The sequence below is a fragment of the Trichechus manatus genome, unplaced genomic scaffold (assembly GCF_000243295.1).
Source record: "Trichechus manatus latirostris isolate Lorelei unplaced genomic scaffold, TriManLat1.0 scaffold00014, whole genome shotgun sequence".
Taxonomy (NCBI): Eukaryota; Metazoa; Chordata; class Mammalia; order Sirenia; family Trichechidae; genus Trichechus; species Trichechus manatus.
Genome location: NW_004443950.1, coordinates 10673481 through 10694819, shown reverse-complemented (window position 1 = coordinate 10694819; position 21339 = coordinate 10673481). Strand labels below are relative to the sequence as shown.

At 46.2% G+C, this 21339-nt stretch overlaps 1 protein-coding gene across 1 annotated transcript in view; it reads left to right on the top strand.

Annotated features, from left to right (window-relative positions):
• The window catches only part of ADGRG5 (adhesion G protein-coupled receptor G5), a 12819-nt gene extending 6805 nt beyond the window's left edge, over positions 1-6014 (top strand). Inside the window, exons 9-11 of the mRNA XM_023726871.1 lie at positions 708-813; positions 3585-3862; positions 4431-6014. Of these exons, the coding sequence (XP_023582639.1) occupies positions 708-813; positions 3585-3862; positions 4431-4537 (491 nt within the window). The 3' untranslated portion in view covers positions 4538-6014. The remainder of the gene's footprint in view (positions 1-707; positions 814-3584; positions 3863-4430) is intronic.
• Positions 6015-21339: the final 15325 nt, after the last annotated feature.

Here is a 21339-nt window from a genome sequence, read left to right as displayed (position 1 = left end):
CCACCACCTCCACCACCTCCACCTCCAACACCACCATCACCACCACCATCACCTCCACCACCTCCATCTCCAACACCACCATCACCACTACCATCACCTCTACCACCTCCACCTCCAACACCACCATCATCTCCACCACCTCCACCACCTCCACCTCCAACACTTCCATCACCACTACCGTCACCTTCACCAACAGCACCATCGCTACTACCATCACTTTCACCACCTCCATCTACAACAGCATCATTACCACTACCATCATCTCCTCCACTTCCAACGCCACCATCACCAGTACTTTCACCTCTACTACCACTTTCACTATATCCCCACCACCACCTCCATCATTATTACCATACTCATCTTTGTCTTTACCACCATCTCTATCACTACAATCCTAGTTCCTGTCTTTACTATCTCTATTCCTCCCCAGTTCCCAAACCTCTCCCATTAGCTCTGTGCCACCACCTCCCCAGTGTGACCACTATTACCACTGTTAACTGTTATGCCATAGAGCCATCACTAAAACCATCATAGATCCTTTTCCAAGACTGCAATGCTAATTACTCTAAAGCTGGACCACATGACAGTGGCTGGGGCTCAGAATAATCTCCACCCCCTTTACCCAGTGGAATTCTGTCTTAGCAGCCCCAGAGACTCAGGGCCAGCCCCTCTTTGGGGTCTCCTGAGCCTCTGTCCCGCCCCCTCAGGGGTTCCTGCCATCCTGGTACTGCTCCTCCTTGCTGTCAAAAGCTCAGTGTATGGACCACTCTCCATCAGTCAGGAAAATGGCACGGCCTTCCGGAACATATCCATGTGAGTGTCTCAGGCTATAGCAGGTTCCTTGGCTCTGGCCGAAGGGCCACTTGGGCCTGAGATCTGGATGGGTGTCCTGTAGGTGGGGCATTCGCTGTGGGGTGAAGAGGGAACTATGGCTTAGATGGGGGAGTTTTCTCAGGGGTTTTGCCACATCCCTTCTGCTGGATCTGGAAAGCCTCCTGCAGGGGGACAGGCTCATTTCTACTCCGGGCAACCCTAGGAAGCTGTGGAACAGGGTCCAAGACCTGCTCATGGGCCTCCAAGACCAGGGCAGGTGCAGCCAGGCCTACTCCCAGCACCACATAGCCGCCATGGCCCTACCTCACCCTCCAGCTCTCATGCCCCTTGGTCTAGCTCAGCTTGTACCCATCTCCACTCTCCTCCCTTCCAACCACCTTACTCCGCTTGCCCAGCTCCAGTGCCCACCACCTCCTGCACCCCCTGCCACTCTCACTGCCACCCCGAGGTCCAGTGAGGGAGGCAGCTGGGTCCTGGGCTCTGTCCGCTCAGCAGGCCTTGGGTGGGGCAGATTCTCTGAGAAGAGAGTGAGGATGGGGCAGGCCCCTCAAACTCTTTTAGTCAGAGAAGAGAGTGTTGTGGGACTGGGCCGGGGATGGAGGTAGGGGGTGAAGAGAACACCGCAGGGACTGGCTCGGGCACAGGGAGAAGCAGCAGAGGCTTCTAGGGGAGTCTGGTGTGGGGGACAGACCCCACTGCCTTCTTGGACTCATGTTGACCCCATGTGTGCAAAGTATAACTGTGCTCCACAGAGTTTTCAAGGCTGTGACCTTTTGGAAGCAGATTGCCAGGGCTGTCTTCCCAGGCACCTCTGGCTGGCTTCAAACTACCAGCCTTTTGGCTAGTAGTCAAGTGCTTAACTGTCTGTACCACGTAGGGCATTAAAAACATTTTTTTTTTAAATTGTGAAAAAGTTCTAAGAGCCAAACATAGACTCGCAAAATAAACCCCATACAGCCATCATCAGTGGTTGCCCTCTCACCCTCTTTCCTTCCTTGGCTGAGGAAAGCTCAAGATGGCTGAGGGCTGACTCTGAACGCACCTATGTATTGGCCTGTTTAATCCTCACAATAAGGGGTAGGTCCTATTGTCAGTCCTATTTTACAGTTAGGGAAACCGAGGCACAGACAACTTAAGAACCCTGCCTAAGGTAACCCAGCTGGTTAATGGTAGAGCTGAGACGTGATTCCAGGCTGGTTGGCTCCAGAGCCCACCACCCAGTCACTGTCCTATGTGGCCCCCTCGGTAGAGTCAATTGAGGGCTCCTGGGGCTGAGTGGAAGGGTTACTTCCTATTACTGCCAGAGCTGGGGCTGGCTTATCAGAAGAAGTGTGACTTAGGAACACTTCAGATGTGTACTGTGTTATCTAATATGTAATGTGGACAGAAGAATATAAGTGAAGCTCACCAGATAGGAAGCACGTTGATGTATGGACCTTAGAGAGCCCCCACCCTGAAAGCTAGCTTCTCCCCGAGTCTTCCTCACCCCACCCTCTCCTTTCAGAAAACCATTACCCTGATTTTCGTGGATTTTATCCTTCTGCATTTTAAAACTAGTTCACTATTCCTAAACAAAAACATCAATAGAACAGAAGCTTGAAACTCAAATGCCCACTGATAGGACACCGGAGTAATAACTTGTGGTAGAGTCACCAATAAACTATGGTCTAGCAGTGAAAACAAAGGGTCCATGACTATGTTCATCAACTTGGATGACTCCCCAAAAGAACGTTGTGACTGCAGCAGCAGGAGCCCGTGGCGGGAGCCTAAGCAGGTAGTGGTGACAGTCGGGGCCACAGGCTCTGGGCTCAGAGCACTGGTAGGACCACTTACTAGTGTGTCTTCCTGAGCAAATTTCTCCGTCTCTCTGAGCCTCCGTTTCCTCGTCTGTAACATGGGAGTGATAACATGCCTGCCTCATAGGGCTGTCCTGAGGGTTGAGTGAGATACCCCATGTAAAGCATTCAACATTGTGTCTCACCTGGTAAATGGTGGTACCTGTCTCGAGGGTGTCTGGGAGGCAATGGGCATGAAGGCAGCCAGGCTTTACGGGGGGTCTAGGACCAGGGTTGGAGCCACCATCAGGCCTCTCTCTAGCTCTTTCCTTGGACCTCGGTGGCGTTCTCCTCCTGTTGCTCTGCTGCCCAGTCCACACATGGAGAGCACCCCTACACCAAGCCATGAGTTGGCAGTGCCCTACCCAGAGAAGCAGCTGGAACCTCTCCATCCACTGCTCAGGGAAGGGACACGCTGGTCCAGTCTAGGTGGGGAGGGGGAGGAGATGGGATGGGGTGTCCTGTTGCACAAAGATGGTGATAACCATGTGGTGGAGTGCAAGGGCCAGTTTCCAGGAAATAGGGTCTCAGGCCAATGAGCCAATAAAATATTGTGCAAGTTGCATTTGGGCTGGCCTTAGAAGGGAGTAGAGCTAGACAGATGTAGAGAGGGGAGGAAGTTTTCAGGTGAGTATAAGCATGGAGTCATGGGAGAGACCGGTGTGGCTGGAAAGGAGGGCATGGGGGTCTTCTGGAAGGGGGCGAGGTGGCAGGTGGGCCCCTTCATGGTGGCCTGGCTGGAAAGCTGCTCCCAGTACTTTACTAAGCATGCGATCAGAAGGAAACAATGGGGCCTGAGCTGGGAGACAAGACCAGGTTCAAGTGGTAGTTCAGAGTCCGAATGGCCCTGGTGTCCCCCCCTCCCCCTGCCTCGGGGTCCCCCACCAACCCTGGCACTTCACCCCTCCCCTGCAGATGCTGGGTGCAGAATCCCAAGGTGCGGAGTGTACTGGTCATGGGCTACGGCGGCCTCACGTCTCTTTTCAACCTGGTGGTACTGACCTGGGCACTGCAGGTCCTACGCAGGCTGCGGGCGCGGGAGAAGGCGCTTGGTGCCCGGGCCTGCCGGGATGCCGTCACTGTGCTGGGCCTCACTGTGCTGCTGGGCACCACCTGGGTCCTGGCCTTCTTCTCCTTTGGCATCTTCCTGCTGCCCCAGCTCTTCCTCTTCACCATCTTTAACTCGCTTTACGGTAGGGCCTGTGGGTACCCCAGAGGAATCCCCAGGGGGTTGTATACAGGGGCGGGATGTTCACTGCCAAAGGGTCCGGCTGAGGGGCTAGTGGGGGGGGGGGGCTGAAATCCAGCCCTCAGCTCCACTTGTCAAGCTGGGATGGGACCAGGTCTACCCAGAGGAAGGGGCTTTGCCTTCTAATTTGCACAGAGGCACCCTAAGAGCTGGCAGTGGCCTGGTCCTCTCGCTCCTATGCCCCACCCCTCTGGCCTCCAACAGGAAGGGATTCTGGGAATTACTCCTGGGCCCTGTTGTCGTTGGGTGCTTTCCAGCTGATTCCAACTCAAAGCGACCCTATCTGACAGAGTAGAACTTCCCCATAGGGTTTTCTTGGCTGTAATCTTTATGGAAGCAGATGGCCAGGTCTTCCTCCTGTGGAGACAATGGGTGGGTTGGAACCACCAGCCTCCTGGTTAGCAGCCGACCACCACCAGGGCTCCTTTCACCCCAGCCAGGAGGTCCTTGGATTCTGGGTGAGACCCACGCTGCTCCTATCATGGTCCCGCTGACCAGCCTTATGCTTGCAGGTTTCTTCCTCTTCCTGTGGTTCTGCTCCCAGAGGTGCTGCACGGAGGCGGAGGCAGAGGCAGGGACAGAGATGGAGGCGTTCAGTTCCTCCCAGATGATGCAGTAGTTTGGACCCTTTCAGCTTCAACCCCAGACTTTCTGACTGCCTGCAGTCCCAAGGCCCCCAGCTCCTACCAGAGAAAGTAGCCTACCTGCTGCTGGACACCTGAGGCCACTGTGCCCTACAGGGAGATGAAGTCAGCTCTGTGGCCTCCCCAGGCCCAGAGAGGGCAGGGCACTGCTCTGCCTCACTCTAATGCTCTGTTCTGGGGCAGGTCCAACCCCACTTGGGGCACTGGACTTTGCCCTGGCGTATGGGCGGAGCACCGGCCCAGGAGTCAGGCGGCCCAGTTTCCAGGCCTGGCTCTGAGTCTCACTGAATGAATGACCTTGGGCCTGCCATTCCTCGCTGACCCTTGGTGTCTACATCTGTGACATGGGTGTGAGTGGCTCCAGTCCTGTCTACCCCAGAAACTTTGTGAAAATTAAGACCATGCGTGGAAGAGGGTTGGGCGTGGGATGAGGATTCCCATTCTGGCCTCACCCAGTGACCTCCACCTGCCTGCTGGGGGAGGGATCTCAGCCAGCCTACTCTGGAGGCACTCGCTGGGCCCTTCCTTCTGCTTTCTGGGTAGAGCCAGACCGGACCCCCGCCCAGGGCCCCAGCCCAGTGCTTGGGAAGTGTCTGAGAATTCACTAGCCTATGTCAGGGGCCCCTTTTCCTTTAACCCCCACATTACAATGACTCCAAACCTTCACATTCCAAAGACTGAAGTCCAGTCCTTGCCAAGGGGTCTTCTCCAGTGCTCCCGAGGCCCCCAGAGGCCATGTAGACCAGAAGCTGGGGCCATAGGGTGTCCTCAGAGTAGGTGGGAGACACCCCTTTCTCCTTCAGTAAGTAAGCTGGGCCCTAGCGACCTGGCTATGTGATGATTGCATGGGATTGAATTTTCCCTGGTGAGCATGAGGATACAGGTTCTAAACCCCAGTTGTAGAGAATTATCGTTGCCCTTGACCTGTCTGGCCATATCAGAGACCAGCACTCATGAGGCCAGTGCCTTTCCCAGGATGCACACCAGGGGGCAATGTTAGCCTGTACTCAGAGGCCTTGACGCCTGGAAACGCTGTGGTCACCTGTCTGGGCAAACAGCGCAGCTTGGAAAGGCTCGTGCCTCTAGGACTGTGCTTGCAGAGTGAACGGCAGGTGGAAAAGCCAGCCCTGTTTACAGGGCTGTTTCTCTCTTGTCCTGATGCGGCTGCCCCTCTTGCACTAGGGGTTTTGGCCTCAGGGCAACTGACTGAGGTGGGCTCTCAGGGCCCCACCCCAGTCCACCAGACAGGTTTTAATGAGCTTGAATGCCACAGAGAGGGAAATGGAGCCCGATCCCTTTTTTCCTAGGGGGAACCTCTGCCCTATGCACATTTCTGGATGCAAATAGCTCTTCATGAGGTAGTAAAGGGTGCAGGCTCTGGAGCCAGACTGCCTGGGCTCAAACACCAGCTCTGCCACTTGTTAGCTGTGTGACCATGGGCAAGTCACTTAACCTCTCTGTGCCTTAGTTTCCCCATCTGTAAAATAACGGTGGTAATGGTACCTGTTTTGAGGATTAAATAAGATTTTGTTGTTGTTGTTGAGAATATACGCAACAAAACATACCAATTCAACAGTTTCTACGTGTACAATTTAATGATATTACATTCTTTGAGTTGTGCAATCATTCTCACCCTCCTTTTCTGAGTTGTTCCTCCCTCATTAACATAAACTCACTGCCCCCTAAGATTCCTATCTAATCTTTTGAGTTGCTGTTGTCAACTTGATCCCATATAGATAGTTCTTAAAAGAGCATAATGCTCAAGGCAGACATTTTTTTTTTTTACTAGTTAAGCTGAACTATTCTGAACTATTGTTTGGCTTTAAGATGACTTCAGGGGATATTTTTTGTTTAAGGTTTAAAGATGATCTCAGGGCAATAGTTTCAGGGGTTCATCCACCCTCCATGGCTCCGTAAAGTCTAGAGTCCTTGAGAATAGGAAATTCTGTTCTGCATTTTCTCCCTTTTGATCAGGATTCTCCTATGGAATCTTTAATCAAAAAGTTCAGTAATGGTAGCTGGGCACCATCCACCTCTGGTCTCATGGCAAAGGAGGCAGTTGTTCATGGAGGCAATTAGTCACACATTCCATCTCTTCCCTCTATCCTGACTCTCCTTCTTCCTCTGTTGCTCTAGGTGAATAGAGACCCATTGTTGTGCCTTGGATGGCAGCTTGCAAGCTTTTAAGACCCCAGGCACTATGCAATGAACTAGTAGGTAGAACAGAAGCACTAAACACGGTATTAGGCCAGTTAACTGGGATGTCCCATGAAACCATGATCCTAAACCTCCAAACCAAGGAACCAAATCCCATGAAGTTTTTGGTTGTGCATAAGCAGCCTTAGTAACTACTTACTCTTTTTTTTTTGTTGTTGTTGTAAAAATGTATCTACCACACAACTTTTACCAATTCAACTTTTTACAAGTGTACAACTTTTGACAACAATTACAATCATTGGCTGTGCAACCCTACCGCTAATCAATATGATTTTTCCATCACCATTAACCCCACTTTTCCCTCTCCCTCCTGTCCCTGGTAACCACTAATAAACTTTGTGCTCTATACATTTGCCTTTCCTTGTCTTTTTATGTGAATGAGGTCATACAATATTTTGTCCTTTTGTGATTGGCTTGTTTCGCACAGCATGTCTTCAAGATCCATCCACACTGTACCATGTATCAAGACTTCATTTCTCCTACAGGCTGAGTAGTATTCCATTGTATGTATATACTACATTTTGTTCATCCATTCATCTGTTGATGGGCATTTAGATTGTTACCAGCTTTTGGCTACTGTGAATAGTGCTGCAATGAGCATCGGCGAACACATCTGTTTTTGAGTCTTTGCTTTCAAGTCTTTTGGGTATACACCTAGGAGTGGAATTGCTGGGTCATATGGTAGTTTTATTTTTAGTTTTTTGAGAAACCACCACACTGCTTTCCACCGTGGCTATACCATTTTGCATTCCCATCAACAGTGGTTAAGGGTTCCAATTTCCCCACATCCTAGCCAACATTTGTCATTTTCTGTTTTTTTTTAAATCTTAGCCATCCTAGCAGTAGTGAAATGGTAACTCATTGTGGTGTTGATTTGCAATTCTCTGATGGCTAATGACACGGAGCATCTTTTCATGTGTTTGGTGGCCATTTGAATGTCCTTTTTGGTGAAATGTCTATTCAAGTCATTTGCCCATTTTATGATTGGGTTATTTGTCTTTTTTTTTGTTAAGTTGTCAAAGTTTTATATATATTTTGGTTATTAGATTCTTGTCAGATATATGGTTTCTGGAGATATTCTCCCAGTTGGTAGCTTGTCTTTTCACCTTTTTGGTAAAGTCTTTTGAACAAAAATTATAAAAAAACTTTTTTTTTTTTTTTATTACTTTCAATAAAGCAGACTGGTTTCTCATGATGAACAAAATTTTTAATTTTTATGAGGTCCCATTTATTTTTGTCTTTGGCTGTTTGTGCTTTTGTTACCAAAACCAAAACCAAACCTGTCGCTGTCGAGTCAATGCCAACTCATAGCGACCCTATAGGACAGAGTAGAACTGCCCCATAGGGTTTCCAAGGAGCGTCTGGTGGATTTGAACTACCAAACCTCTGGTTAGCAGCCGTAGCTCTTATCTGCTACACCATCAGGGTTATTGTATTACGTAATCCACTGTGGGAAGCCAGGCCTGACAGCGTTGCCCCTGCTTGCTCTTCTGAGAGTTTTATGGTTTTAGTTTGCGCATTTAGGTCCTTAATCCATTTTTAACTTGTTTTTTTGTGTGGTGTGAGGCTTGGATCCTGTATCATTTTTCTGTGTGTGGCAATCCAATTTTCTCAGCACCATTTATTGAAGAGACTCTTCTTTCTCCATGGAATGGTCTTAGCACCCAGGATTAAATAAGATTTAATCTATGTAAAGAGGCTTAGCTCAGAGTCAGGGCTCAATAAATGATTGCTATTATTATCATTGAAGTTCCTGGGTGATGCAAATGGTTAACGCGCTTGGCTGCTAACCAAAAGATTAGAGGTTGAAGTCCACCCAGAGATGACTTGGAAGAAAGACCTGGAGATCTAAAAAATCAGCCGTTGAAAACCCTATGGCGGGGGTGAGGGAAGAAAACCCTGAAGAGCACAGTTCTCTGACACACATGGGGCCACCATAAGTCAATTCCAACTCCACAGTAACTGTTTTTTAATATTATTATCATTAGTATTTTTGCTATTATTATTAACAGTGTCAATCAGATCTCAGAGGCCAGCCCGTCTATGCCCCAGGGTCAGGTCTACTCAGCATGGCAGGCCCAGCTCCCCCTGAGGCGCATCATTCCACACCCCACACCCCGCTTTCTCAGTCTCTCTCTTTCCCCAGCGTGGCTTCCGCTCTAGCCTCACTGGCCTTTTGCTGTTCTAGGAATATTTCCCATACAGCTTGGCCTCCAGACCTTTGCCATATGTCCCCATAGCCTCTGATCTATTGAAATTCCTGGGGGCCCATCTGTGACATCTCCCATGAAATCTCCCCTAACCCCATCACAGGGAGGGCCTCTTTCCCATGTGGACATCAGGCAGAGAGCCCCACCACCTCTGTTAGGTGATGTGAACCCAGACCTGAGCTCCTCGGGGCTAGCCCAACCCTGAGCCATACCAGTATCCCAGGCCTTGGGGTGGCCCCCGTGCTAACGAGGATGCCGCAGGATCATGGAAACCTCTGGCTCCTCTCTTGGGAGGGCCAGGGAGAGGGGCCCAGGCTCCTGCTGTGGCGACGTCTGCAGCCCACTGAAGCAAGGCCTTCCCTAGGATGCCCCAGCCTAGGGCCTGGCCTCTTAGAGCCCACCAAACCTAGGGTTTCGCGAAAGGATGTGGCTACGGCGACACAGGATAGGTCTGGTGATTCCAGGAAACGACCCCAATCTTGTGGCCCTGAGCCCCACCAGGGTCCAGGCTTTGGGCAGGGACCACTTCCCGGAAGTGCTCCAGCTAGGTGTGGGGGCAGGGACTGAGGGAGAGTGTGCAGTGCCAGGCTGGGCCTACCCCACCATCTCCTCCCTCCAAGAAGAGTCCTGGTCTAGCACAGTTAGGGTGCTGGCCCAGCTCTCCAGGACTTCCAGCCTAGAGGGAAGATGGAGCAGGTTGGAGGTCTAGAGGCCACAGTTCAGGGCCAGGAGACACTAGGGAGACATCTGAAGAGATGACAAATAGATGCCAGGGCCATAATAGGCTAGGAGGTTTCTGTATTGTTCTGTTACTACTGTTTCAGAAAAGGCATAATGTGTGTGTGTGAGGGGGTGAGAGGTTAAAAGTGGGATTGCCGGATAAAATACAGGACATCCAATGTGTGGGAAATACTTATATTAAAAATTCCTCCTTATTTATCTGCAATTCAAATTAAGCTGGGCATCATATATGTCTATATCTATCTATCTTTCTATTTATTTTTTCTCCAAATCTGGCAACCTTAGTTGAAAGGGGCACTGGCTGAGGAGTCCAGGGTATAGATTCTTTTACTCTTCAAATCAGCCCAGCGTGCTGACTGCGCAGCCCCCTGCCCACTGAATGAGCCCTGCTGATTCAACTCGAGGGTCTTCTCCCAGTGCTACCCTTGGTGGGTCGCTCAGGGAGGCAGGGAGCAAGGTAACTAAGAATAGGAGGATCCCAGACAGCCTGGGTTCAAATCTTGACTGAGTGGCAGACTTGCTCACCATGGACCTGGCAAGCCTCTTGGCCTCTCTGAGACTTAATTTCCTTACCTGTGAATGAGGGTTTCCTAGCTGTTACTTCAGGGGCTGTTGTGAAGGATCAGGAAGAGAAAGGTATGAGTGGACGGGGCCAGTGCCCGAAATGATAAGTGATGCTTAACCGTGGGCTGTTGTCAGTCGCCTGTCCAGGGATGTCTCCAGGGGCTCCCTCTATGCTCTGTCTAATAGGGCTTGGCCAAGAGCAGGCCCTCCAGAGTGTGAGGGAATGCCTGGGTCAGTGGCCCGCACACCATAAAACACAAACAAAACCCATTGCCTTCGAGTCAATTCTGACTCATAGCAACCCTATAGGACAGAGTAGAACTGTCCCATAGGGTTTTCAAGTCTGTAATCTTTACAGAAACAGATTGCCACATCTTTCTCCCAGGGAGCTGCTGGTGGGTTTGCACAGCCGACCTTTCGGTTAACAGCCTAGCGCTTAACCACTGTGCCACCAGGTCTCCTCTGCACACCGTGGGTACTGTGAACTGTGTCTAAGAATATATGGTGGGAGCTTCAGCCTAGGGTCCAGAAGGTTAGAGTCTGGTGTGAGGGTGAGGGTGCGCCCCCCCCAGCTGACTGGGCACAGGCAGGGCAGCCAAGACAGGCTGGGGTGGGATGTCATTCCCATGGTGACTACCAGGGGTCAGAGTTGACCACATCTGCCTTCCTCCCAGTTCACAGCCCCTCAGGGAGGCCTGCAGAGGGTAGTGGGGGCATCCACATCCCTGCGTTCTGTGAGGTGGGGCATTTCCAGAAAGAGCATATTCGAAGCCCTGACTTGGCTTTCCCAACTCTGTTAAAGAAGAGAACTGGCAAATATGTCCATCCATCTGTCGGGCTACCATTCTTACTTCCATCCATGTATCTGCCATCCATTCATCCGTCCCTTTGTCCATTCACCTGTCAGTTCATCCATTCATCCTTCTGTCTGTCCATCCATCCATTACTCCTTCATCTTCTATCCATCCGTTTATCCATTCGTCTGTCTGACCCTCTATCTGTCCACTATCTTCCATCTATCCATTTATCCATCTGTCCCTTCATCTACCCATCTGTCTGTCCACCTGTCCATCCTAATATCTGTCTGTCCATCTGTTCATAATTTCTTCATCCATCCACCCATCTACCCATCCATCCATCCAAACATCTGTCCATCTGCCATCTCTCCATCCTAATAAACCCTTATGTTGACGCAGGCCTTGCTCAGCCCTGTGGTACCGCATGAAGGGAAAAGACTCAGTTCCTGCCTCCCCCTGAGTTCACGGTCTGGTAGGGACTGATGATATGCCAAGTAGTGATGACAGTGTGATGTGTATGGACAAACTTGTTAGTTGCCATCAAGTTGGCTTTGTCTCATGGCGACCTTATATATAACAGAACGAAACATTTCCCATTCCTGCTCCATCTTAATGATCATGGGTATGTTTGAGTCCATTGTTGTGGCTACTGTTTCAATCCATTTCATTGAGGGTTTCCTTCAAACTTAGGAGTACAAAAATGACACATTTTATTATTTTTTTTACAACAGACTCCAAGGCCTGGGTGGGTAGGAAACTCAGTTTGTCATATGTGGAGAAGGTTTTTGGGTTAAACAAAAATCTGGGAGGTTTATGTTGCTCCTGGAAGGAAAATGGGAAGAGGCCCCTGGTAGACTTCATCCGATCATGGTCACTGCTGATGTGCTCATACTCGAGCCCATGGGGTCTCTTATGTCATCCCATTCCTGCCTTCCCCAGGCTTCCTGATAGACGGAAGCTTTGCTGAGGCTGAAAAGCTGGTCTCTCAGAGGCACCCTAGCCCTTCCTTCAGGCTATTCCCAGCAGTGGGAGCCTCCGGTCTCGGGCAGGTCCCAGCATTGTTCCATCACACCAGGAGCCCAGGATGCAGGAACACCAAACTTCCAGGAAGCCCAGAGGCTCTGGACTTGCTCCTTCCTTAGGTGCAGTGTTAGGGTGAGTGAGAAGCCTAAGCCAGCCAGGGTGGGATGGTGGGTCCATGAAGGTGTCCTACAAGAGGGGACTTCTAAGCCAAGACCTCAAAGCTGAATAGGGTTGGTGTCTTAGTCATCTAGTGCTGCTACAACAGAAATACCACAAGTAGATGGCTTTAACAAAGATAAATTTATTTCTTTACAGTAGAGTAGGCTAAAAGTCCAAATTCAGGGTGTCATCTCCAGGGGAATGCTTTCTCTCTCTGTCGGCCTTCTCATCAATGTTCCTGCAGACTAGGAGCTTCTCCGCACAGGGACCCCGGATCCAAAAGACAAGCTCTGCTCCTGGCACTGCTTTCTTGGTGGTATGATGTCCCCCTGTCTCTCTGCTCACTTCTCTCTTTTATATCTCAAGAGATTGCCTCAGGACACAATCCAATCCTGTCAATTGAGTCCTGCCTTACTAACACAACTGCCACCCATCCTCCCTCATTAATATCATAGAGGCAGGATTTACAACATGTAAGAAAATCACACAATACCAGGAATCATGGCCCAGTCAAGTTGATACACACATTTTCTGGGGGACATAATTCAATCCACTACAGCTGGGCAGGGGAAAGGGGAGGGTGAGAAGTGTTTCAAGCAGAGGCTTGTGGTTGGGGAGTGAAGAGGAGGGAGAGAGTGCAGGCAACAGGCTTCGTGAGCTGGGTGGCAGCAGGAGGGGCAAGAGGAGACACCAGAGGGCTAAGCAGGAACCAGATCAAGGAGCTTGGGCAGTAGGGAGAAAACGAATGTCTTTGAGCAGGGGAGTTCCTGATCTAGCCTCCAACCTTCACGGAAACAACCCTGGAGCTCCTCAGGGGCCTTGGAGGTCCTAGAGGAACCCAGTTCCACCACCTACAGCAGCGATCTCGATAATTCCCTTACATTGGGGTTTCCGCCTTCCTGTTCTCACTCTCCCCACCCTCACTCCTGCTCTTGGCATCACCTTCCAGACACCCTGCCTGCACCCATGTCCTTGTCTCAGGCTCTGCCTTTCATCTTTTTCTACTGACTTGCAGGAGATACTTATGTATTCTGGATACGACTCCTTTGTCAGTTATATCCTTGCAAATATATTCTCCCACTTTGTGTGGCTTGTCTTTTTTTTTTCTGTTGTCTTTTGATGAGCAGAAATTCTTCAGTTTAGTATAGTCTAATTGATTAATCTTCTACTTGATAGTTAGTGCTTTGTGTGTTTGTTTAACAAATCCTCCCCTGCTCCAACATCAGGGAGATATTATGGCCTAGAAGCTTTATAGCTTCACGCTCAGGCCTTTAGTTCATCTAGAGTTGATTTTTGTGAATGGCATATGCTCGGGTCAAATTTCACTTTTTTCCCCATATGGATACCCAACTGTCCTAGCACCATTTATTGAGAAATCAACTCTTTTCCCAATGCTCTGAAGTACCACCTTGGTCATAAGCCAGGGGGCCACATGTGTGTGGGCCTGTTGGTGAGTGAGTCTGTCTGTTTCTATATCAGTCCCACACCGTCTCTCAGTTAAGTTTTGGAATCTTATCTGAAGAAGTTTCGCACATTTCTGGTTAGATTTATTGCTAGGTACTTGATATATTTTGAAGTATTGTAAATGGTGGTTATATTAGTTCTCTATCGATGTGTAAAAAAATTACCCAAAATCTAGTGGCTAAAACGACAGGCATTTATTAACTTCTAGCTTTTGTAGGTCAGGAATTCAGGTGTGCCCTAGCTGTGTGCCTCTGACTCAAGGTCTCTTAAGAGGTTGCAGTCAAGCTGCTGGCCAGGGCTGTGGTCTCATCTGAAGGCCTGATTTGTGGCACCTGGCTTCCCCCAGAGCAAGTGGTTTGAGAGAGAGTGAGAAAGAGCAACCAAGATGAAAGAAAGACTCAGTCTTTTTATAAATGAATATCAGAAGTGACATCTCATGATTTCTGTCATATTCAATTCATTAGAAGGGAATCACTAAACAGAGCCCACAGTCATGGGGAGGAGATTACACAAAGACATGAATATCAGGAGGTGAGAATCATTGGGTGCCATCTTTGTTGTTAGGTGCTGTCGAGTCTTTTCCGACTCATAGCGACCCTACGTGCAACAGAATGAAACACTGCCTGGTTGTGTGCCAATCTCACAATCGTTGCTACGGTTGACCCCATTGTTGCAGCCGCTGTGTCAATCCATCTTGTTGAGGGTCTTCTTTTTCACTGACACTCTGCTTTACCAGGCATGATGTCCTTCTCCAGGGACTGGTCCCTCCTGATAACATGTCTGAAGTACTCGAGACAAAGTCTCTCCATCCTTCCTTCTAAGGAGCATTCTGGCTGTACTTTTTCCAAGACAGATTTGTTCTTTCTTCTGTCAGTTCATTGTATATTCAGTATTCTTCACCAACACCGTGATTCAAAGCCATCAGTTCTTCTGTGGGCCATCTCAAATATTGCCTATTACAGGGATTTTTTAGAATTTCACTTTCTAATTGTTTGTGGCTATTATATAGTTTGCTTAATGATGCTTTAATATTGATTTTTTAAAAAGCCAGCAACCTTGCTAAACTCTTTTATTATTTCTAATAGTTTATCTGTAGACTCTTTTGATTTTTTTATGTATGTATTATATCATCTGTGAATGACGAAGTTTGTTTTTATCTCTCCAATCCTTGTGTGTTATATTTCCTTCCCTTTCCTTACTACACTGTCTAGGTCTTACCAAACAATATCAAATAGCTGTGCTAAGAGCAGGTGCTACGAGTCAGAATCGACTCGATGCAACAGGTTCGGTTTTTTGTTTGGTAATAGCAGGTGTTACGGATTGAATTGTATCCCCCAAAATATGTGTTGTAAATCCTAACCCCCTATATCTGTGGTTCAAATCTCATTTGGGGATAGGTTGTCTTTGTTATGTTAAAGAGACAGGATTAGTGTAGGGTGTGTCCTGAGCCAATCTCTTTTGAGATATAAAAGAGATTAAATGAGCAAGCAGAGATGGGGGAAGAGAGATGCCAAGCCACATGCAGATTACTCACGAGCAGAAGCTCAAAAGAGTCAAGGACTTTCCTCCAGATCCGACAGAGAAAGAAAGCCTTTCCCTAGAGCTGGCATCCTAAATTTGGACTTTTAGCCTCCTAAACTGAGAGAAAATATATTTCTTTTTTTAAAGCCACCCACCTGTGGTACTTCTGTTACAGCATCACTAGATAAACAAGACCGTGGGCTTCCCTATCTCATTACCAATCTCAAAGGGAAAGTTTTCAACAGTTTCACCTTTAAGTATAATGCTGTAGTAGGTTTTTTTCTTTTTTTCATATACAGTTATGCTCCACATAATATCTGTCTGGGCAATGTCCGACCGCATATACGTTTGTGGTCCCGTAAGATTATACTTAAGTTGAAACAGTTAGGTACGGTTTGTATCTTCAGTTAGTCAAATGTTTGATTTAGTATATAGTATGTAGTGTACCTTTCTATGCATAAAAAACTTTAAAGAAACACTTGCAGATACACCAAAACATCTCTAACATAATAATACAGTAATAACGATAATCATGTTTTGATGTGGGTCACAAAGTAGTGCCTGTCTGTTGTTAGAAACAATTGTATGGCCCTTGGATTTTTAATATAATAGGCTTTATGGGGATTGGATCATAACTATGGAAGTTTGTAACCTGGGGATGCCTATATATAATATGGTATTCGCACAACGTCCAAATCACATAACCTATTTCACAGAACGTTAAGGGCCTCATGACTGTATTATGTTCATTGATAATATATGTAGACTTTTTTTCTTTATAGCCTTTCACTATGTGATTTGTTTTCTTTTCACTTTGGTGATGGTTGTTCTGTTATTTAGGAAAGTTTGTATTTTTTTCTATGTTGTTGTTGTTGTTAGGTGCCATGGAGTCTATCCCAACTCTTAGCAACCTTATATACCACAGAGTAAAACATAGCCCGGTCCTGCACCATCCCCACAATCCCCGCTATGCCTGAGCCCATTGTTGTATCCACTGTGTCAATCCATCTCGTTGAGGGTCTTCCTCTTTTTCACTGACCCTCCACCCTACCAAGCATGATGTCCTTCTCCAGGGACCGATCCCTCCTAATAGCATGTCCAAAGTATGTGAGACGTCATCTTGACATCCTTGCCTCCAAGGAGCATTCTGACTGTACTTCTTCCAAGACAGACTTGTTCGTTCTTTTGGCCGTCCACGGTACATTTAACATTCTTCACCAACACCACAATTCAAAGCCGTCAGTTCTTCTCCGGTCCTCTTTATTCATTGTCCAGCTTTCACATGCATATGAGGACACTGAAAACACCACGGCTTGGGTCAGGCGCACCTTAGTCTTCAAGGTGACATCTTTTTAACACTCTAAAGAGGTCTTTTGCAGCAGATTTGCCCAATGCAATGCGTCTTTTGATTTCCTGACTGCTGCTTCCATGGGTGTTGATTATGGCTCCAAGTGAAATGAAATCCATGACAACTTCAATCTTTTCTCTGTTTATCATGATGTTGCTTATCGGTCCAGTTGTGAGGATTTTTGTTTTCTTTATGTTGAGGTGTAATACGTACTGCAGACTATGGTCTTTGCTCTTCATCAGTAAGGGCTTCAAGTCCTCTTCACTTTCAGCAAGCAAGATTGTGTCATCTGCGTGACACAGGTTGTTAATGAGTCTTCCTCCAATCCTGATGCCCTGTGTTTCTTCATATAGTCCAGCTTCTCAGATTAGTTGCTCAGCATACAGATTGAATAGGTATGGTGAAAGGATACAACCCTGCCGCACACCTTTCCTGACTTTAAACCGTGCAGTATCCCCTTGTTCTGTTCAAATGACTGCCTCTTGATCTATGTACAGATTCATGAGCACAATTAAGTGTTCTGAAATTCCCATTTTTTGCAATATGATCCATAATTTGTTATGATCTACACAGTCGAATGCCTTTGCATAGTCAATAAAACACAGGTAAACTTCTTTCTGGTATTCTCTGCTTTCAGCCAGGATCCATCTGACATCAGCAGTGATATTCCTCGTTCCATGTCCTCTTCTGAATCCAGCTTGAATTTCTGGCAGTTCTCTGTTGATGTACTGCTGCAGCCACTTTTGAATGATCTTCAGCAAAATTTTACTTTGTGTGATATTAATGATATCGTTTGATAATTTCCACGTTTGGTTGGCTCACAGTGAAAAAGAGGAAGACCCTCAACGAGATGGATTGACACAGTGGATACAACAATGGGCTCAGGCATAGCGGGGATTGTGGGGATGGTGCAGGACCGGGCTATGTTTTACTCTGTGGTACATAAGGTTGCTAAGAGTTGGGATAGACTCCATGGCACCTAACAACAACAACAGCATAGAAAAAAACACAAACTTCCCTAAATAATACTCTTCCAGTCAATTGGCCAGGTAGCTGTCTACCAAATTTCTTGGCATAGGTGAGTTAGCACTTCCAGCGCTGCATCTGTTTGTTGCAACATCTCAATTGATATTCTGTCAATTGCTGGAGCCTTCTTCTCCACCAATGCCTTCAGTGCAGCTTGGACTTTTTCCTTCAATACCATTGATTCCTGATCATATGCTACCTCTAGAAATGGTTGAACATCAACCAATTCTTTTTGGTATAGTGTCTCTGTGTATTCCTTCCATCTTCTTTTGATGCTTCCTCCATTGTTTAATATTTTCCCTGAAGAATCCTTCAATATTGCAACTCGAGGCTTGAATTTTTTCTTCATTTCTTGCAGCTTGAGAAATGCTGAGTGTGTTCTTTCCTTTTGGTTTTCTATCTCCAGGTCTTTGTACATGTCATTGTAATACTTTACTTTGTCTTCTCAAGCTGCCCTTTGAAATCTTCTATTCAGCTCTTTTACTTCATTATTTCTTCCTTTTGCTTTAGCTACTTGACATTCAAGAGCAAGTTTCAGAGTCTCCTCTGACATCCATTTTGGTCTTTTATTTCTTTCCTGTCTTTTTAATGACCTCTTCCTTTCTTCATGTATGATGTCCTTGATGTCTTTCCACAACTCATCTGGTCTTCTGTCATTAGTGTTCAAAGCGTCAAATCTATTCTTGAGATGTTCTCTAAATTCAGGTGGGATATATTCAAGGTCGTGCTTTGACTCTTGTGGAGTTGTTCTAATTTTCTTCGGTTTCAGCTTGAACTTGCATATGAGTAATTGATGGTCTGTTCCGAAGTCAGCCCCTGGCCTTTTTCTGACTGATGATATTGAGCTTTTCCATTGTCTTTTTCCACAGTTGTAGTTGATTTGATTCCTGTGTATCCCATTTGGCGAGGTCTATGTGTATAGTTGCTGTTTATGCTGGTGAAAAAAGGTATTTGCAATGAAGAAGTCATTGGTCTTGCAAAATTCTATCATGCAATCTCTGGCATCGTTTCTATCACCAAGGCCATATTTTCCAACTACCAATCCTTCATCTTTGTTTCCAACTTTTGCAATCTAATCACCAGTAATTATCAATGCATCCAGATCGCATGTTCCATCAATTTCAGGCTGTAGAAGTTGGTAAAAGTCTTCAATTTCTTCATCTCTGGCCTTAGTGGTTGGTGTGTAAATTTGAATAATATTTGTATTAACTGGTCTTCCGTGTAGTCGTTTGGATATTATCCTATCACTGACAGCATTTTACTTCAAGATAGATCTTGAAATTTTTTTTTGACGATGAATGCAAGGTCATTCCTCTTCAAGTTATCATTCCCGGCATAGTACGCCATATGATTGTCCGATTCAAAATGGCCAATACGAGTCCATTTCAGCTCACAAATGCCTAGGGTATCAATGTTTATGTGTTCCATTTCATTTTTGGCAATTGCCAATTTTCCTAGATTCATACTTCATACATTCCATGTTCCGATTATTAATGGATGTTTACAGATGTTTCTTCTCATTTTGAGTCATGCCATGTCAGCAAATGAAGGTCCTGAAAGCTTTACTCCATCCATGTCATTAAGGTTAACTCTACTCTGAGGAGGCAGCTCTTCCCCAGTTGTATTTTGAGTGCCTTCCAACCTGAGGGGCTCATCTTCTGGTACTATATCAGACAATGTTCTGCTGCTATTCATAAGGTTTTCACCGGCTAATTCTTTTCAGAAGTAGACTGCTGAGATCCTTCTTCCTAGTCTATCTTAGTCTGGAAGGTCAGCTGAAACCTTATTTGGGAAAGCTTGCATTTTTATTCTATCGTTACCAGTATAATAATATCTTCTGCACTTAGGCCTCCTCTCTTTATAAACAATAACTATTGGTTCCCTATGGATTACACCTTAGCATAAAGAAAACAAAAATCCTCACAACTGATTCAATAAGCAACATCATGATAAACAGAAAAGATTGGAGTTGTCAAGGGTTTCATTTTACTTGGATCCACAATCAACGCCCATGGAAGCAGTAGTCAAGAAATCAAACAACGTTTTGCATTGGGTAAATCTTCTGCAAAAGACCTCTTTAAAATGTTGGAAAGCAAAGATGTCACTTTGAGGACTAAGGTATGCCTGATCCAAGCCTTGAAACGTTCACTCGCCTTATATGCATATGAAAGCTGGACGATGAATAAGGAAGACCGAATAAGAATTGATGCCTTTGAATTATGGTGTTGGCTAAGACCATCAAATAGACCATGGATTGTCAAAAAACGAACAAATCTGTCTTTGAAGAAGTACAGCCGTGCTCCTTGGAAGCGAGGATGGTGAGACTTTGTCTCATGTACTTTGGACATGTTATCAGGAGGGACCAGTCCCTGGAGAAGGACATCATGCTTGATAAGGTTCAGGGTCAGTGAAAAAGAGGAAGACCTTCAATAAGATGGATTGACACAATGGCTGCAACAATGGGGTCAAACATAGCAACGATTGTGAGGATGGCACAGGATGGGGCAGTGCTTAGTCCTGTTGTACATAGAGTCACTATGAGTCAGAACTGACTCAATGGCACCTAACAACAACAACAACATTGGTTCCCTACCATCAGCAGCAATTTAGCTTATACATTCTTTTCCCCCACTGTCTAATTTTAGTGTTTTCCTTTGGACTCTTAAATATGCTTCAGCTTCTTCATTTCTCAGCTTTAAATGATACCCTGTGTTTCTCAGCAAATCCTCTGAAGCAGTCTGGATGCTAATTACACTTTCTACTTTCTTTTCCCTTCTCCCACTTTTTAGTTAGTTGTGTTGTATGTACACTGGCAGAACCTATAATATTATCTATATTCTGTTACTCTTATTCCCACTTTTTTTTTTTTTTTTTTTTAGTTCTGTATGTCCCTGGGTGGTGCAAATGGTATGCTTTCGGCTACTAACCGAAAGAAATGTTGGTGGTTCAAATCCACCCAGTGGCACCACAGAAGAAAGACCTGGTGTTCTACTTCTGTAAAGATTACAGCCAAGAAAATCTTATGGAGCTCAGTTCTATTCTGTAACACATGGGATTGCCATAAATTGGAATTTTCTCATTGGCAACGGGTTTGGTTTTTTGGTTTTTAATCTTAATTCTATAGTTAAATATTTTTAGTGCTCACCACTGGTTCTTATGCCAAAGTATCTTCAGACAATTTTCTGGTTGTGTGAAGCTTATCCTCCTGTGGATTTCTCATGAGACCAATAAGTCTTGAGTTCTGGTTTATATTCTATATTCAAAAATAGTTGTTTTTAGCCTTTATACCAAAAGAACAACTTGATTGATATAAAATCCTTCAGCAACATCTTCTATTATTACTGTTTTTGGCTTGTAGATGTTGCTCCACTGTCTTTCAGTGCTGAATATCGCTCTGAAGAATTCTGATTGCACTTCGATTCTCTTTTCCTTGTTGGAGACTTGGTCTTTTTACTTGGATTTCCAAAGAATTCTTTCTTTATATTTTAAGTGTAAAAGTTTCACAGAATAAATTGCATATTCTGGGTCAGTTTTCCCAGGTACATGTGCTTTTCAATATGCAAATTGAAATTATCTTTTGTTTTAGGAATGTGTTATTGAACTATAGTTTTAAGTATTTGTTCTGCATCATTATTTATGTTTTCCTCTTCAGAACCTCCAATTATACATATGCTGACTTCCCTTTAACCGTCCTCCATGAATATGAC